The sequence below is a fragment of the Perissodus microlepis genome, chromosome 11 (genome assembly GCF_051167445.1).
Source record: "Perissodus microlepis isolate ML-2025 ecotype Zambia chromosome 11, ASM5116744v1, whole genome shotgun sequence".
NCBI lineage: Eukaryota > Metazoa > Chordata > Actinopteri > Cichliformes > Cichlidae > Perissodus > Perissodus microlepis.
In genome coordinates, this window is record NC_140471.1 from 19,897,234 (window position 1) to 19,916,613 (window position 19,380).

At 38.5% G+C, this 19,380-nt stretch overlaps 3 protein-coding genes across 3 annotated transcripts; all 3 read right to left on the minus strand.

Moving 5' to 3' along the window:
- Positions 1-1,612: 1,612 nt before the first annotated feature.
- On the minus strand, positions 1,613-2,776 carry LOC146377643 (female protein-like). The gene is given in 7 exon segments (XM_084943030.1): positions 1,613-1,718; positions 1,720-1,823; positions 1,918-2,048; positions 2,051-2,156; positions 2,159-2,210; positions 2,315-2,419; positions 2,724-2,776. Coding segments are annotated over 7 exon segments (657 nt in total).
- Positions 2,777-11,954: 9,178 nt separating this feature from the next.
- On the minus strand, positions 11,955-14,827 carry LOC146377644 (serum amyloid P-component-like). Its single transcript, XM_084942629.1, is given in 5 exon segments — positions 11,955-12,173; positions 12,605-12,902; positions 12,991-13,096; positions 14,167-14,212; positions 14,686-14,827. Coding segments are annotated over 5 exon segments (717 nt in total). The 5' UTR covers positions 14,734-14,827.
- Positions 14,828-15,368: 541 nt separating this feature from the next.
- LOC146377645 (C-reactive protein-like) lies at positions 15,369-17,441 on the minus strand. Its single transcript, XM_084943029.1, has 5 exons — positions 17,395-17,441; positions 17,154-17,208; positions 16,938-17,040; positions 16,534-16,831; positions 15,369-15,657 (listed from the first exon to the last, which is right to left on the minus strand). The coding sequence occupies exons 2-5, from the start codon at positions 17,206-17,208 to the stop codon at positions 15,445-15,447; spliced, it is 669 nt and encodes a 222-aa protein (XP_084799155.1). The 5' UTR covers positions 17,395-17,441; the 3' UTR covers positions 15,369-15,444.
- Between the last annotated feature and the right edge of the window lie 1,939 nt (positions 17,442-19,380).

Here is a 19,380-nt window from a genome sequence, read left to right on the forward strand (position 1 = left end):
TCCATTACATCAGGAAGCAGCTAGCCTATCACAAGGGGCTTTTTCTGAGTTTTCACACAGCACATATGCTTAATTGATTCAGCACAAATGTCAAAAGTGAAGTGTTTAAAGTGAGCAGTGTTACTGCTGCAGCTCCGGTCTTGCAGCCTAATTTATTGTGGAAGCCCCTGGAGGTTTGCAAGTAGGCTACAGCATCACCAGTGCCATGGTTTGAGGAAATGTTGCAATTCCTTCAGAAAACGAGCTTAACCTGGGCAAAACAATGTGATGATGAATAACTCGATGTTTTGGTTAATTCCAAGCGCATGTTGAAGGTGGTACAAACCTGCAAGCTTCTGTGTTCAGCTCAGTACTGTCTTAAAGAGAGTGCACAACAGTACTGATAAGAAGACCCACCCATAAAGCAAGAATGAGTGAGACTAATCAGGGTGTCTGTAACTGGGTGAATCCTCTAAAAAATTTCACAAGAATGCGTTTTGCAACAATAACCACTCTAGGAGATTTATTATTTCCAATTTACCTGCTATCTTTTTTTGGTAAGCTCTGCCAAGTAGTTACTCAAAGACAGAAATCACTAAAGTTTTTGGTCTTCTATAAAGTAATACCAAGCATTCATATCTAAAAAAAAGGCTTAAAAATACGGTCATTAAAGTTGAATTAAGAAGCCATAAAAAGAGGAGAAATATAGAATAATTACAAGCTGCTCAGTTTAATATCCAGGCATTGAACTAAGTAACACTAGTTCTGATATGAACCATTAAATCATAGAGCATTAGATGGATTAATGGTTGTAAAAATGTAGGTGGAAAATTGAATGTAGTTTTGTGACTGTCTATGTGACATATAGGAAATTCTTTTAAAGCACTGATATTCTGCCTTTCCTCGGGTTTTGTCCTAATTTGATCCTAATGTGAGCTGTGCAGTTTTACAGTGAATAAATCAACATGACTTCACGGGCACACTCGTGCAGGAGCCCAAGTATTCCTCCTATCCTGCCTTCAAGGGCTACAATCATAAAGATAATATAAAGCAGAATTTACTCACATTTAGATGAATGTGTAGAGATGAGCTCCACAAGGAGAGCCAAGAGCTGACTCAGTCTTCATAAACATGGATGATAACACATAAAGGGGAACTGAATTATGTTCAGAGGTCAAAAAGTCCAGGGAACCCTTGCTTTATACTACAGTGTTATAAATGGTTTGTCAGTATAGTCATAAAGGACACTGGACACAAGACTGCAGTTCAAAATGATTGTTTTTAATGAACTATGAAGAAGAACATTAGAGAAATAAAATGACACATGATCACACATCGTAATGCTTCGCTGCACCAAGACAATCTGGCAGAAAACACAGGGAAGAGTATTTATACTGAGGAAACTATTTAGATTATTGATGACAGGAGCTGGTGTAAAAGAGAAACCCCAGACTATTATACACATACAAAGCAATTAATTAACATGTTTTTCTTTAAATTGATTATTCTGATTAAGCATGAGATTGTTTTTTTCATAGAAATGAAACTGATTAATGACATTACCCTACCCAAAGACCAGCTGCAGATGTTTTCAAGCTTCTTCTAAATGACTTTATTTATTTATAGTGTAACTTTATTCACAAGTCAGCTTATTTTCTACTAGCACTCTGCCTGTGGCCTCGAACTCTAGCGCCCTCCAGTTTATCACATTCCCAGGAGTGAAGTTCAGATCTTCTAAGCTGGATCTCACAAGGGGAAAGGACATAGTTCCACATGCGGACATCAGACATCATCCCAACAAAAGACTGATTGATGTCAAATCCCCCGCCATGGGAATCCTGCTCCTGTATAAATTGCAGAGAGTTGGGATGAGTACTCACAGAAATATATTCATACAATAAATGAATTCTCCAGAATACCCAGAAAGTATGAATTTACCTATCCTATGATAACAACTGGATCAGTGATGACCAATCCCCCAATGAATTTCTTTATTGAGGGCTTTCCGTTAAGCCACAGCTGCACCAGTTCAGATCCGGAATCCCAAGTGGTGCAAATAGACTGCCACGATTCAGCATGTAATCCTGGCCTGTAACTGTTACTCTGTTGTTTCTGACATAGATGTCAATCACATTACTTCCTGCTTCCTTGAATACCAGGAAGCCATTGTTGAAAGAAAGCTTGTATAGAGAGAGAAAAGGTTGTGGTTCCTGCTGAGGTCTGTAATGCACCTGCAGGAATAATGGTAAGATAAAATGATCATACAGGACATGTTGCTTTTGTAATCATATCAATCGTTGGTTCCATTTAGCAGTTATCATTGTTTCAAAACTACCTGAAACAGGCCGTCACAGCTGTGAGGCTCTGCATGGATGTATTCTGTCTCACATTAGCTTTGTTAGTTTGTTGTGGAAAGATGAACATTTTGCCAGAGAGATCTACAAAAAAAGGGGTGTTGGACAGATCAAGTTATGACTGAAAAAATCCAAATCTGATGCCATACTGAACTCTCAATACTGCGCACAGTTTAGCCATTACATAACTGATGACAGAGAAACAAAAAGTTGGATGAACCTGACTGAAGATGGTTAATAACACTTTAAATGTTCTATTCACCTTTTTTATACATGAAGGTATAAGACATCAGGGATAAAGGTGTTTTAAGACTGTTTTTAAGATATAACATCAACGTAAAAACGCCCTTTTGATTTTCTCTTAGAAATAAGAATACATATGTATTATCTTGAGGCACTGCAGCACATGCTGTCAGCATTACCAGGAGAATCAGAAGTGCCATCTGAGAAAAAGTCAAATAAACCAGACAATTCAGTTCAACAAATTCAGTGCTGCCGCACAGCTTTTTCTGACCTCATACAATAGGCAGTGGAAAATAGAAGGGAAGGTGCTGCCACCTTAATCCTTATTCATGTTGTAGTCTTACCTTTAAGTCTGTGCCAAGACGATGTGATGAGAACAAACTGGAATTGTGTGTTTTATACCTGCTTCCTCATTCTTGTTACTGTGCGCTTCAACACTGGAAATCTACTGGTTTTTTTTTAATATCCATTTAATAATAACAAATATGAAAGGTTAGTGCCATATTTGTGTTAAAATGTTGTTTTTTAGTCTTTCGATCGAGGCTCAAGAGTTGGCAGTTCGTCTTGTAATCGGAAGGTTGCCGGTTCGAGCCCCGACTCGGACAGTCTCGGTTGTTGTGTCCTTGGGCAAGACACTTCACCTACTGCCTACTGGTGTTGGCCAGAGGGGCTGATGGTGCGATATGGCAGCCTTGCTTCTGTCAGTCTGCCCCAGGGCAGCTGTGGCTACAACTGTAGCTTGCCTTCACCAGTGTGTGAATGTGAGAGTGAATGAATAGGGGAATTGTAAAGCGCTTTGAGGGTCCCGAAAAGCGCTATATAAATGCAATCCATTATTATTATTATTATTTTCATGGCCCCATTAGCCATTCAGTATATAAATATAAATTGAACTATTATTTAATACAAGATTTAATGATGTACAGCATGTGCAAAACTCTTGATCCACCCTTTTATTTTTTGATAGGAAAACATGTCCAGCAATTTGCTGAAGCATGCGAGGGCAAAAACACAGTATATATACATATATATATATATATATATATATATATATATATATATATATATATATATATATATATATAGACGAGAGACACCCGGAATGGCTAACCGAAGGCTGGACAGTCCTGATCCTCAAGGACCCCCAGAAGGGACCGGTCCCCTCCAACTACCGACCAATAACCTGCCTCAGCACCACGTGGAAGCTCCTGTCAGGCATCATAGCGGCTAAGATGAACAGGCACATGGGTCAATACAAGAGTGGCGCACAGAAAGGGATGGGCAAGAATACCAGAGGCGCAAAACACCAGCTACTGGCAGACCAAGCAGTCAGCCGAGACTGCAGGACCAGACTGACCAACCTGTGCACTGCCTTGATTGTTTACAAGAAGGCCTATGACTCAATGCCCCACACCTGGATCCTGGAATGCCTAGAACTATATAAGATCAACATGGCCCTGAGAGCCTTCATCAGGAACTCAATGGGGATGTGGTGGACAACACTGGAGGCCAACCTCAAGCCCATAGCACAAGTCACCATCAAGTGCGGGATCTACCAAGGAGATGCTCTGTCCCCACTGTTGTTCTGCATAGGCCTGAACCCCCTCAGTGAGATAATTGACAAGACTGGCTACGGATACCGACTACGGAATGGAGCAGTTGTCAGCCACCTCCTGTACATGGATGACATCAAGCTGTATGCCAAGAGTGAACGAGACATCGATTCACTGATCCACACAACCAGGATATACAGCAATGACATCGGAATGTCGTTCGGGCTGGAGAAGTGTAGTCGGATGGTAACAAAGAGAGGGAAGGTAGTCAGAACTGAGGGGATCAAACTACCAGAAGGCAACATTGCAGACATAGAGGACAGTTACAAGTACCTGGGGATCCCGCAGGTGAATGGGAACCATGAAGATGCCGCTAGGAAAGCTGCAACCTCCAAGTACCTGCAGAGGGTCAGGCAAGTCCTGAGGAGTCAGCTGAACGGTAAGAACAAGATCCGGGCTATCAACACCTACCCCTGCCCGTGATCAGGTACCCTGCTGGGGTGATAGGCTGGCCAAAGGAGGAGATAGAAGCCACTGACATCAAGACAAGAAAGCTCCTTACCATGCATGGAGGGTTTCACCCCAAGTCCAGCACCCTGAGGCTGTACGCTAAGTGGAAAGAAGGGGGCCGGGGACTGGTGAGTGTCAGCACCACAGTCCAGGATGAGACAAGGAACAGCCACGAATACATCATGAAGATGGCCCCAACTGACAGCGTGCTCAGTGAATACCTCAGGCAGCAGAAACCCAAGAAAGAGGAGGAAGGCGAGGAACCATCATGGAAGGACAGGCCCCTGCACGGTATGTACCACCGGCAGATAGAGGAGGTGGCTGATATCCAGAAATCCTACCAGTGGCTGGACAAAGCTGGACTGAAAGACAGCACAGAGGCACTAATCATGGCAGCACAAGAACAAGCTCTGAGTACAAGATCCATAGAGGCTGGGGTCTATCACACCAGGCAAGACCCCAGGTGCAGGCTGTGTAAAGATGCCCCTGAGACAATCCAGCACATAACAGCAGGGTGCAAGATGCTAGCAGGCAGGGCATACATGGAACGCCATAACCAAGTGGCCGGCATAGTGTACAGAAACATCTGTGCCGAATATGGCCTGGAAGTGCCGAGGTCAAAATGGGAGACGCCCCCAAGGATGGTGGAGAATGACCGAGCTAAGATCCTGTGGGACTTCCAGATACAGACGGACAAAATGGTGGTGGCTAACCAACCAGACATAGTGGTGGTAGACAAACATGAGAAGACGGCCGTAGTGATCGATGTAGCGGTTCCGAATGACAGCAACATCAGGAAGAAGGAACATGAGAAGCTCGAGAAATACCAAGGGCTCAGAGAAGAGCTCGAGAAGATGTGGAGGGTGAAGGTGACGGTGGTCCCAGTGGTAATCGGAGCACTAGGTGCGGTGACTCCCAAGCTAGGCGAGTGGCTCCAGCAGATCCCGGGAACAACAGCGGAGATCTCTGTCCAGAAGAGTGCAGTCCTAGGAACAGCTAAGATACTGCGCAGGACCCTCAAGCTCCCAGGCCTCTGGTAGAGGACCCGAGCTTGAAGGATTGACCGCCCACAGGGGCGAGTGGGGAATTTTATTTATATATACATACAATTCAGAAGGAAAAGAAAGTACAGCCACCTTAACTCTCTGGCTCTTTTCCATTAGACAAAAAGCCTTTGTCAAGATCGACAATGAACTATAATTTTGAGTTCATGCCTTCACAGCTTCCCCATTCTAGCTGGAATCGATGTGCAATTCAGTTTGAGCATTCATGATTACACCATGTCCTGGTAAATAACAGTGTGCAACATGTTTTTCACTGGTTTACTGTAAACGTGACCATTTTAAGAAGAATGAACTTTAAAGGTCAGGACTGTGCTGGTGTTAAAAATATTGTCTTCTTATTTTAGAAAATGTTTTAATGGAGTTGCTGAGACTGGATGAGAGGGATTAGGTTGATCAGTAATTCTAAATTGCCCATAGGTGTAAATAGTTGTCTGTTTCTCTGTGTTAGCCCTGCAACAGACTGGCGATCTGTCCAGGGTGTACCCTGCCTCTCACCCAGTGGTAGCTGGGATTGGCTCCAGCCCCTCCTGGTGAGGATAAGGAGAAGAAAATGGATGGATGGACAGTGTGAGAGAAAGTTAAAATAAAAATTCAAATGATAAAAATTCAATAATGTGGGTGATAAAACTCATAATAATAAAACAAGGAAATAAATCAGCTTATATGCAATTTAAAAAAGATAAACACACCCTTGCATCATTAACTTGAGGCATTAAGGAGTACAAGCAGACCCACTAAAAGGTAATTTGGCTGAAGTCCTAGTCATATGGGACGTCAAAATAAAACAGACTACAGCAGCTTACAAAGTGTTTCTTTTTAAAATCCATGTGCAAACCAAGAAACTGGGAAAGCTACATGTAACTGTCAGTGGTGTTAGATGCCTCAATCTGCTAAAGGATGCAATATATTAGAGATGGAAGAGATAGAGAAGAAATAGGGGAGGCATGATTAGATAACTATCACCAGCTGCGCCGACCAGCCTCCCCTGGCATTACTCATGAACCCACTGCACCTCTCCTGCAGCTGATCCACAGACCACACCCCACCATCATAATATGGTCCTTTAATTTAATGCCACCTTTTCAACAAATGCAACCAAAGTTTAGGATCGTGCTCCAGTCCTCTGGTTTTTCATGCTGCAGTTATCTGATCTTTTCGTTAGTCAGAAGTCCAGAATTTGTTTATTTAACTAGCATTGATGAGAGTTAGAAGCTCTTTTGTGAGCATCCTTTTTTGTAAACGTGTGCATTTTGATATGCGAGACAGTATTTCCTGATTTCTTTCTTTTTTCGGTCTTTACGGTCTTTTTACTTACCCTTTTCCCGTTAGACTTAAATTAAATAAGGGTTGATTACTTGTGATAAGCAGCTGTCGGTTGTCTGATAAAATCTTTGCTCTTGATTAGCTGAAATGGCTTGTCTAAGCACAACATCAAGGGCCTATTTGTACTGTCACATCCAAATATTACACCATGTCTTCAGAGGACATCTGTGATGTGTCTGTCATGGAGAACAGAATCATGAACTGGAGGGATGAACCCTGGAGAGGGATCAGACTGAAACGACTAGGCAGAGCGCACTGAACTCAGCAGGGAAAGACTCCCCAAGTTTCACCTCCAGACAGGATGAGACGTAGTTGGCAGGCAAGAAATGGAGCAAAACTTTTGAATCAGTTTGAGGAACATTTTATCAGTTTTTACGCTCAGGTTTGAAGCTGGTTTTAGATATAATCATGAATATAAAATGCTGTACTATTTTAATATTGTGTTACTACTGAAAGGAAATGAGTACTATTATTCTTTGTTACCCTTCTTAACAAGAGAGTGCAGAACAACAGGTGTAACTGGTCCTCAGGTATTCATACATTGAAGCATCTTTGTATATATCTGTGCCAAAGACATTGCTATTGTTTAGAATATGCAATATATCAAACTACTACAATATTACTCTTTCATAATTTATAACTTCATAAAAAAGTTGCATATTTTTCTAAAGCAATTGGAGTCTGCATCAAATTTTAATGGCTTCATCTATTGCTCATGCTCTACCTCCATCAAGTTTCAGGAAATTTAGCTAAGCATTTCCCCCCAATCTTATCTTGCTGAAAGACAAAGAGAAAGATAAACATACAAAAACAGAAGAAAGTGACTTTTCTGTGACGGTTCTGGGAATCGACTCGGTATTTGTAAAACATTTGTTATTAACAAGATTTAAATGCAAAACGGGTGTTCTTATCAGTTTCTCAACACAAGAGGGAATGTTTCATTCTCACAAATGTTATCACAAAGTAAAAAAAGACTAATACTACAGAGGTAGCAGTAGGAGGTGTGGTATTTCATCAACAAGAACCACACTATCATAATGAAAATAACAGATAAATAATAATAACTAGCTAAGCCAAAGGCTGCATTTTGAAGCAGGCCTCAGTGAGGCCTGGCATCTGTGAGAGAGGATGACAAATAAAGAATGAGGAAGGGAAGAGCAAGAACGAACATATATGCCAGCATTTACATGCCTATGATGGGAAGAGGAGTGTTTCAAGTGTGAACCTGCTTCTCAACTTCATATGAAACAATGTGAATAAACAACTGTCAACAATATAGTGTGACATAACAGACATAAAGAGGAAATGGCACGAGATGCAAGTTATTCTCTGAGAAGTTTGTTATAAAACAGCATTTGTATGGTGCAGCAGAGAACAACACTAAGCAGTGACCTGCATAAAGAGCCTTAGGCAACTGTCAGAGTGTCAGACTTTACCTTGTAACCACTGAGCTGCTGTGCAGAAATTTGGCAATGAAAAACATAAAATGTAACAGCCTGTCAGTAAAACCACAAGCCATGATGGTGATGAAACGGTGAACAAAATATTAATTATACCTATTATCTTGATGGTAATGTTCCTTCATATAAGGGAATCATGATTTCACTACACACAATAGTTTTATTTTCCCTCTGCGTGTGCAGAAGTCTGGTGAATTACATTTATGTCTAGGAAACATTTTTAAGTAAAACTGGGGAATGACAAAAATCCTAAAAACTTTTTTGTGCCATGTAAAATAAATCTGTTTGCATGACTGGTTTGTCTTGCATGTGGGATGTTTTACAGGGTGAAAAAAGTTAAAACTGCTATTACTGAAATGAAGACCACAAGCACACATACACATGCACAGGGCTACATCAGGGTTTTTAAAAACAGTAATGTCCTTGACACAGAGCTGAATACAGTCACTATTAAGTAAAAAAGTGAGGATAGTTTATTGTAACGTAACCAGGACGTAATGATAAAATCAAATGATTAGAATAGTAATAATTAAAGGTAAGAAAAAATAATGAGTCTGTAGTATAAAAATGTTGCCATTTCCAGAAACATAAGGATATGCGTATGCTGAGCAAGTGAGGGATGAAATCACCATCTGACCAATCAGATCTTTGGATATAGTGCCACAATTCCTGCATTATCCCTCAGACCTCTTAACGTCCCTCTTAGACCTCTATATGCAGAAATCTATTTACCAGATTAGTGCAAATGCAAATGCTAGGGATGCAAGGGGTGCACTGGTACTTACACCCTCACTCAACATGAAATAAGCAGACTAAAGTGAATTAAGGGTGCCCTGGTTGTATTAAGTGTCATATTTTAGTTCTATATCATATTAAAAAAAATAAAGAAAAACATATAGATGTGGATATTTAATGCAAATGCACATAAAGTATGTGTGCAAAATGATCAAAAAAGTTTGTAATTCAATCCATAAAAAGCACAATACCTTTTTTAAATTTGGCTGATTTCTGTTTCAAGTTAATCTCTCTGTGGACCTCTACAGCACTACCACCACACCTGCTTTATTTGGATCCCTGGAAACATTTTCTTTTTTTCCTTATGACTAGTTTCACAAACACTTTTTCAATTTCAGCCATCATGTCAAGGATCATCACTGATGTTGAGAGCTTGGTCACCATGTGTGGGCCAGAGGGCAAATAACAGTCTTCTGTGGAAGAGCCCAAAGGCAACATCAGGTAAGCAGGATTCTTGTTATTTTCTGTAACATTCACAGGGCTATACAACATGTGTGTGTGTGTGAGAGGAAACTTAGCGCAAACAACCTGAATTGTGACATGAGACCTCATGTCTTTGTAGCTCACCACGCACTGAAAAGGCAGGAGGTTTTTTGCTATTTTTTCTGTAAAACACAAGGAGAACCTCATATGCACAAAGACCAAAATCTGCACGCAAATGATTGAGTGCAGAGAAGATGAGAGAGAGAGAGGAGTCTGGTATTACACGACAATACATGCTGCACCTTTTTTGCCCAAAGCTCAACATTTAGCCACCGAGATCGCATTATCTAGCATCTAACAATATTACCTGCACACACAATTTACAATCCCTTTGCACCAAGTTGGATTGAATTATTCTTCTATTATTCATTTCAGCCTATTTCCTGGGTGCACTATTGTGTTTGTGGGTGTTTTCAGGCAAACATAAAAACAAACATCTTAGAAAATCGAAGTTTTTTTCTTTTCAAAGTTCTTAAAAATGAGACAGACTTGAGTTTTTATTTCCCTATTGTAGATATATAAATTTACATTACATTATGACCTCAGCCTTTATGACCCTAAACTTCAATAAGTAGTAAAGACAGAAAGATTTGCAGCATTTTAGCTTTCACTTCTAGCTTTACATGTTTCTACAGTAATATCACCTTGGTGATTGTGTTTATTTTGTGTTCACATGTAAAAACTAAAACAAAGAACAAAGATTGATGTGGGTCCTCAGGGATTTGTGTTGGTGTATTGAACTGTAGGTTTATATTGTTAACTGGTAATTGCGTGACAATTTATTTCAGGTCATTTTACAAAGTAATGTGAAAGTAATGATTAGTGTAATGAATTACTTTTCAATTATTATAATTTTAATATTATTTTTATTTAATTTTTATTATAATTTCCACTGAGCTCACTGCATGATGTTTGGTATTGTTAGATTATCTCCGGCAAGTTTGGACTTAATCTTCTCATCCTTTCACAGTACGATACAGGTAAAAAATTGAAGGATTTTGTGCACATATTTAATTTAATTCGCAGTTCATTTAAAATCTTTTTTTGAATGCAGTGTCAGCACCTTATACACAGCAGTGCAGGGTGGTGCTTTTTATACTGTGGCTGCTGGTATAAATGGTTAATTTTTCATTGCATTCACTGTCTCTTATTAACCCCGATTCTTTTGTCCCCGTGACAGAACAGAGAAAACCGACTCATAGTGTGTTAAAACATTTATATTTCTTTTTATTCAATCATCTTCGGGAAGAGAGAGACCCCTGCACAGCCCAAACGCCAGTTGCAGGATCTCTAACATTAGAATCATAAACTGTGCCTCATATAGGTTTTATTTTGGTACTTTACACGTCACACAGTTTCAAACATTGCTTATATGGCAAAGTTCCTCTTTTCTGTGTCTTATCTATTAATATGCCTGTGCACTAAAACTTCCTGTTTTTCAGTCTGGCTGAGCACTTTGTGAGTCAAAAGTGGCCTTGCTCTACAAGCCTTCATTATTAAAGTACATAAAACAATATAATAGGAAAATAAGGATACTAAGGATATTGATTTCATGACACTCTTCAACAATGAGACCTCTGGCCACGGTCCACTAATATGGTGTTTATAACACCACCCAGTTCTCCTGCTTTTTTTGTGATTGTCCAGTAAAAGTGTTGAATTATCATACTATTACAAAAGACATGCATATGAAATTAATGCATATTGAATATAATTTAAATGTTATTATAAAAAGCAAAACTTCTTGCTTTGATCATGCCTCCAGTACACAATTAGTAAAAAAAAACTCAACATAGATAATTGAAATGGAAAACAGTAACACAATTTGTTATATGTATGAAAAGATAACATATTTGTCAAAATTATTTCAACACTGAGCATTTTAAAAAATATGCTGTAAAATTTTACGTCAGCAATGCAGCACTCACTATACAACAAAAAGATCAAAGAAACAGTGCAGTTATGCCAAAAAATTATCAGACAAATAGAAAAAACAAAGAAAAAGTGTCAAAAAGTAAAAATTCTTAAAAAAAAAGACTTGATTTTAGATATATACATTTACATTGCAACACATAGACAGTAACGTTTTTGTACTTTTTCAGAAAATTAAAATTTAAACCTTTGACTTAAACATAAAATCCAACTTCAGATATTGATTTTTAAAATCTTATAAGAATTCAGAATTCTTGCCTATTGACACAACTCTTGTTCGTTTTCTATCAGCACTCTTCCAACTGTCTGAAACTCAAACGCATACCAGTTCAGCACATTGCCTGCTGTGAAGCTCAGATTATTCGAGTAGTTCTGGATCTCACAGGAGGAAAGGGTGTGGTCCCACATGTGGACATCGGACATCATGCCAACAAAGGACTGATTGATGTCAAATCCCCCACCATGGGTATCCTGTTCCTGAGAAATGGCAAAGAGTTTAATTAGAAGATGTATTATTATATTTTGATATACCTAACTGTATGGTCTCAAGCAAAATCATCTACAGTTAGACATCAGTCAAGCTGTAATCACTGGCTAAAAACAGTTTGGTGATATCACTGACACATCTTTAAATTGTATGATCTAATAAACTTTGAGTATTTAATTTATGTGTTTTAGTATTCAAATGTATAATTTCTTCTAGCCCCAGAGTATATTATACATATATTGGATGTAACATGTAGCCCACAAAACATACTCTAAATATAAACGCTCTTATGCCGCAATGAACCACATGTCCATGAACATGAACAAATGGATCAAATTTTGAATTTGTATTATATTTGTCAGTGTCTGTTTGTTTGAAGATAAAGTAAAAGTTTTCTATGTGTGGTGCTTTGTAAAGGTACCTGTCCTAAGACAATGATAATGGGTCCATTGATGTTGGATCCAGAGCTGGTGAATTTTCTACTTGAGGGGACTCCATCGACCCACAGCTGCATGAGTCCAGAGGTAGCGTCCCAAGTGGAACAAATAGAATGCCATGTGTTCAACTTGTAGGCAATCCCTTCAACTGTATTCGACGTGCCCCTGGCCCACAGGCCAAATAAGCCATTTGCAGCTTCCTTGAATATCAGGAAGTTATTGTCAACAGAGGGTGTAGCCAGAGAGAACAAGGAATGGCCTCTATTGAGGTCAGTAAAGGACCTAAAAGCAGTGAAAAATGGATTTAATAGTCTGATATGCGGTAGTTACATGTTTCTTTATTTAATTCAGTTTGTTTAATTAAAAATACCTGAAACACACGGTTACAGCCTTCAGATCTTGTCTTGATGTAGTCACCCTCACATGAGCTGTATTGGTTTGTTGTGGGAAGGTGAATATTTTATTTGCCAGATCTTTAAAAAAATAGAGAAACATATGAATAATGCAAATAGAAAAGGAAGTAATAAGCAGCATACTATAATAAAAATGAATTAATAAAAGAATATTTGAGAAAATCTAAAATCAAAACAGAAGAATGATTTTTGTTGAAGCTGTTTGTCTTTACGGCAAAGTTTGCCCTCCACAGAGCAACAGCACTAGTGTAGCTAATGCTTCACAATACAACAACACTTCACATTCACATTAAATATTAACTATAGGAATTCTGTTCCTGAGAAATGGCCGAGAGATGAATTAGCAGGTGTATTGCACTGTTATGTATTTTTTCACTCTTATGTTTTTATGACAGATGACAAAAAGTCTCATAGAAGAATAATGAGCTTTTTTGGAAAACATATTGCAGACATGCAATGATTTATGCAATATGATTTTTCATTTATGCAATATTTTATCATTACCAATGCGCATTCAAATGAAATGTATACAAATTTAATTGGTAGTGAAAATGTTAAATGCAACCTTTAAAAGCTCGAATTTTCCCTCCATAATACCTGCCCATATCTGTGTGCCCTGAAACATTCTAGCTGGAAACTCAGATCACTGCATATTAATATTTGCCATTGTTTGATTATTTCTGACATATTTGGAATTAATCCCTGCCTCTAACACTAAGTATCAAATGTATTTAAAAAAACAATTACAATAATAGGTATAGAATTTGAAAGGAAGGAAAATTGGTTTAGCCATAAGTTTTGCCAAGTGAACGTATGGTGTGGTGTTTAAACGTATTCTGTCTCTTGTCATCGTAAGCTGTGTAGCAGGCAGTGTATGGACCCAAATGCAGGACTGAGATATGAGGTATTAAACCTAAAGGCGGCAGTTTTTATTCACTGGCAGAAAAGGAACTTAGAAACACAATACTTGAGCACTAGAAAATAAAACCAAAACTCAAACTAGGAAGGATGATCTAAACTGGGAGTTCATGACGTGGCATGACAAAACCTGACAAATGAGGAACACACAACTAATGCAGAGGACACAACACTGACAGAGAGAAACACAGTGCTTAAACACACTGAGGAAAAACGAGGGAATGAGACACAGGAGGAGAGCTCAGCTAGGAGCAATCAAACCTGACGAGACCAAAGGAAGCGAAACTAGAAACACTAACATGAGATAGGACCTTCAAAGTAAAACAGGAAGCACACGACAGGCACAGACTTGACACTGAGCTAAACCTACACTGAACACGAGGACACAGGAACAAAAATTTACAGAACATAGAAGAACTTGAGTGCTAGAAATACAAAACTAGAAGTCATAAGCCACCATGATGAAATCCAAAACCAAAAATAATAATACAAAAAACTGAAACACCTGGTCACCGACCCAGGACCGTGACATCTATTCCTGCTTTTCTTTTGAATAAGGATGAAGGAGTATATATCTAAAATGGTAAACATGGACACCTCTAATGTTAGTTTTTATCAACACAGTAGGCTACACACTCTAAGTCTAATACACCTTCATTGTTATTAATTTTGGTTGCATATGTTAAATACTTAATAAATAAGATAAATAAAAAAAAAAAAAAGGTACTTTGAGGGATTGCAGTGCACGATGTCAGCATCACCAGTAGAAGCACCAGCAGCATCTAATACAAAGACATACAAACATACCAATTCACATTGTTTATTGGTACTGGTGATACAAACAAATCTGATGTCACTTTCATCATCCGCACCACAATACAGGTAAAAAACGGAAGGGTTTCTGCACATGCAATACATTTAGTTTCAATATGAAAATCATATCTTACCTTGGATACAGTGTCAGGATAGAGCCTTCTATACTCTGGGTCCTTTTGTTAATGGTTTGTTTTTTAACAGTGCAGAATGGTTCCTTTTATACCATGGCTGCTGCTGTAAATGGTTAATTTTTTATGGCAGTCATTGTTTCTGTAAATTTCCATGTCCCTACTTCCCGCACGTGTGTTTACAACTTACGGGATTAGATCCAAGGAATCTGAAAACTTCCCCTTCACGCCTATAGCGAAGTTTGAATCAACAGTCACTAACATTCATGTCTTTGGGTTATAGAAATAAGTTAGAGTATGCGGAGTAGAGTCTGTTTTGACAATCTTGTCAATTATAAGTGACACAAAAGTGTGCACAAATTTCATTCTTACAAATGAAACAGAGAAGAAAAAGGGGTACGTATTAATACATTACACACAAAGCCCAGCTTTGAAAACTCCAAAAATCTGTAATAAAAAATGCAATATACGCTTTAAAACCATTTTTATTGTGTAACATATTAATAGTATAGATTGGAAAAATTCTTTACATTGGGCATAAAATTGGTATTAACAGGTTTGCTTGTCTTCTATCAACACTCTTCCTGTTATCTGAAAATCCAGAGCATTCCAGTTCAGCACATTCCCCAGAGAGAAGCTCAGCTCATCTGAGTAGTTCTGGATCTCACAGGAAGACATGGTGTAGTCCCACATGTGGACATCAGATATCATGCCAATAAAAGACTGATTAATATCAAATCCTCCACCATAGGAATCCTGTTCCTGAGAAATGGCAAATAGTTGAATTAACAGTTATATTGCACTGTTTCTGACTGACACAATGTCACAAATAAGGAGAATGGGAAAACATAAATAAATAAATGCTGTGAAATTTAGAAACATTTTAATTATATAACATAATAATAGTATTGTTTGTCCAAGATACAATGGCTTGGCTTGTGAACTTTTCCACATTTTGTCACATTGTCACTCTATTTAGTCATTAGCTCTCATCAGGCAATGTCTATGGGCAACTGACTGCACTCAGACCAAAGGGGGCTGAATAATTACGCACACCCCACTTTTCAGTTATTCATTTGTAAAAAATGTTTGGAATCATGTATGATTTTCATTCCACTTCTCACGTGTACACCACTTTGTGTTGGTCTTTCACGTGGAATTCCAATAAAATTGATTCATGTTTGTGGCTGTAATGTGACAACATGTGGGAAAGTTCAAGGGGGCCAAATACTTTTGCAAGCCACTGTAAGTAGTCCGAGTCACCTTAGCATAGTACATAAAATGGAAATGGGGAAATCTAAAGCAATGCGGATCCCAAAAATACTAAAACCAAACCAGGAAAAATGCTTCACTAGAAGTTTGGAGCTGCACTCCTTATGGATATCAGCACAGGTTCCAGACAAGTATTGTCAGGTCTTATACTCTTTTTGTTAAATATAAAATTGTGGTTTTCACTTTAATTCTTGTCTTTAATATAAAGTGAACTTGAAGCACTAGTATGTTGGTTACAGATCCAGAGCTTCAGCCTGTTTCCCCATCGCTCTGTGCTAAGCTAACATAATTAACCTCTCAGACCAAATCACTGTACTTTATCTAATATAGCAACTGTGCACCAGTCACAGTGAGTTTGAACTGTACCTGTCCTAAAACAATAGACATGGGTTCACTGATGTTGGATCCAGAGCTGACGAATTTCCTGCTGGAAGGCTTTCCATTTACCCACAGCTGAATTATTCCAGAGGTAGCATCCCAAGTGGAACAAATCGCATTCCACGTGTTCAGCTTGTAGTCTTGCAATGCAAATTCAGCATTTTTGTCCCTGGCCCACAGATCAAACAAATCACTTGCATCTAGTTTGAATATCAGAAAGTCATTGGAAGCAAGCGATGTTGCCAAAGAGAAAATAGGGTGGCCTCTTCTGAGGTCTGTAAAGGATCTGTAAGCAATGACAAGACACTGACATACATGATGATGCTTATGATTGTGATTATGATGATGATGATTATTATTATTACTATTTGATTTTGCATATTCAACATTACCTGAGACAGACAGTTACAGCACTTAAATCTTGTTTTGTTGTTAACAGCTTCGTGTGAGCTGTGTTTGTCGCTTCTGGGAAGGTGAACATTTTACCTTCCAGGTCTTAAAGGAATTAGAGAAATAAATTAATAACATGATCAGTAACTTTCCGTGATGCTGATAACCAGACCAGATTTCTCACACCTAGTGTTTAATGACTTAATACATAAATTTACTTTGAGGAGTGGCAGCACATGTTGTCAGCGTCACCAGTAAAAGCAGCAGCGCCATCTGATACAAAGAAAATACAATAATTCAAAACAAACATTGCTCAAATGTTCACCTTTCAACTTTAGTACAGAAATACGGTGTCTGTCACTTAAGGCAACCTGCTACAATATATAATGCAGGCAGAAAAGTTTTTAAACTTTTGTGTGGAAAGCATTAATTTAATTTGCCATGTGTATCATGTCTTACCTCGAATTCAGTCTCAGGATGTTGTGTTGCATGAGGCCAGCGAGGGAGTGAGTTTTATAGTGACAGTGCTTGTTAGTGAAAATAGGTCTTCTTCATTGAGGTCATTGACTCTGGGTTTGTCCTACCCTTAGATCAAGAACAAAGCACATTTTGTAATATTACCTCTGTAAACAACCTCTGGATTTTAAATCAAACAATCAACATGACTGGAGTACAGACTTTGATACAAAGGTTTTTTCCAAAGTGTTGCATTAACTTTGTAGGAATTTTAACCATTCTGATTAATTGACCCCCAATTTTAACTTAAAACTAACAGGATACTTGACTGAAAGGCAATTTCATAGCAATGTGAGCTCTGTTGGTTTGGCATTTCATGAAAAATGAAGCAGATACAAGATCTGAAGTTGATTCAAAGTGTGCCTTTTCCATGCATCTCCGGACCATCATCAGGCTGAAAAACTCAAAATAACCTAGTGTGCCGCATTAACAGAAAGAAGAAAAGTAAGGAAAAGGAGAGAAACAGCTCACGATCTGAAGCATACAGTACCATATCATCTGTCAAACATTGTTGAGGTAATGTAAAGGCATTGGGATGTATGGCTTCCGGTGGAACCAGGTCACTAGTAATTATTGATGATGTGCCTGCTGATAGAAACAGCAAGATGTTTCTTGCTATATTCTTTGCTCAGATTCAAACAAATGCTACAAAACTGCAGAGAAAATGGATAACGACCCACTGCATACTGGAATAAGCAACATATTCCAATGGGATATTTTTCAACGGCCAAGCCACTCACCTGATCTCAACGCAACTACTTTCCAGGTACTGAAGATAAATGATGGCAGAGCATCTTAAGGCACAAAATGCAGCATATGGTCGTATTCATGGGTCCTAGACCTCAGGCAGTCATCGAGTGCAAATTGAGGATCAATGTTAGTCAGCTTGGTGAATTTGAGTTAAATAGTTATTTTCCTTTGGATAAGTGGAAGAGAATGAATGGATGGAAAGTTGCTTTTCTTTCAGCTTCAGACCAGACTCAATCACATTCTTTGTTAGCTAGATGCTAATTTTTCTTGCCTGGTGTTTGGTCATGAGCAGGTAGTGTTGAGTGGTTTTATTTCGTTTTGTTTTGTTTCTCTTTTGCGAAATGGATGAAATTGCATTTTGTAAACAGTAATGACGCAGTGCAGCGATGTAACAGTGTTATTACAAATAGTTTGACTAAGACATGATGCAGGCATATGTGTGGTTCAGGTGCTGTGGTATCACCTACTTTATAATTGCTTCCTTTAAGGCCTCAAACTCTTACAGTGAATTACAAAAAGAGAAAGCGTTTCAGAAAGAGCTTTAGCACACTTAAACAAACGTATAATTAATTCTAGTCAATTCTCTAAAATCCTATCAAACACTGGTTAAAAAAAGAATTAAGTATTGTACTTGGACTTGTTTTGTTACTACTGGGGAGGCCTGGGCAGGAGATCCCCGGACCAGCAGCCAAAACCAGTAATTTAATGTTCTCATTAGGCTGAAAGTCTTACATTTTCTCAACCAATTTTAAATGGAAGAGCAACTTGCTACCACAGAACAGCAGACCCGTAACACTTAATAGACATTCTAACATCTGAAACATGTGGGCCACATTTTCAAGTCTCCGAAAGGATGCTTCACATGACATTGTGTATTTACTGCTCTAATTATAATGGCTGAGAAGAGGTCTCTTCTCCAATGAAAAGTGAATTCCATAGTCCTCTTTCTATGCTACCATGAAGCTTGGGAGTCTGAGTTAGTCCGATTAAATTGATATTTTCTAAAGTTCTTTTCCCTCCTTTGTATGACCATAGACAGTGAGTCCAGTAACACAGAGGCATTTTGTACAAAAGTGCACCATTGAAAGATTCTGTTATTTTGTCAGACTGAGATCTCTTTATGGCCACTATGGGCAAGAGGAAGCAGTTGTAGTAGCAATATTACTTTAAAACAATATT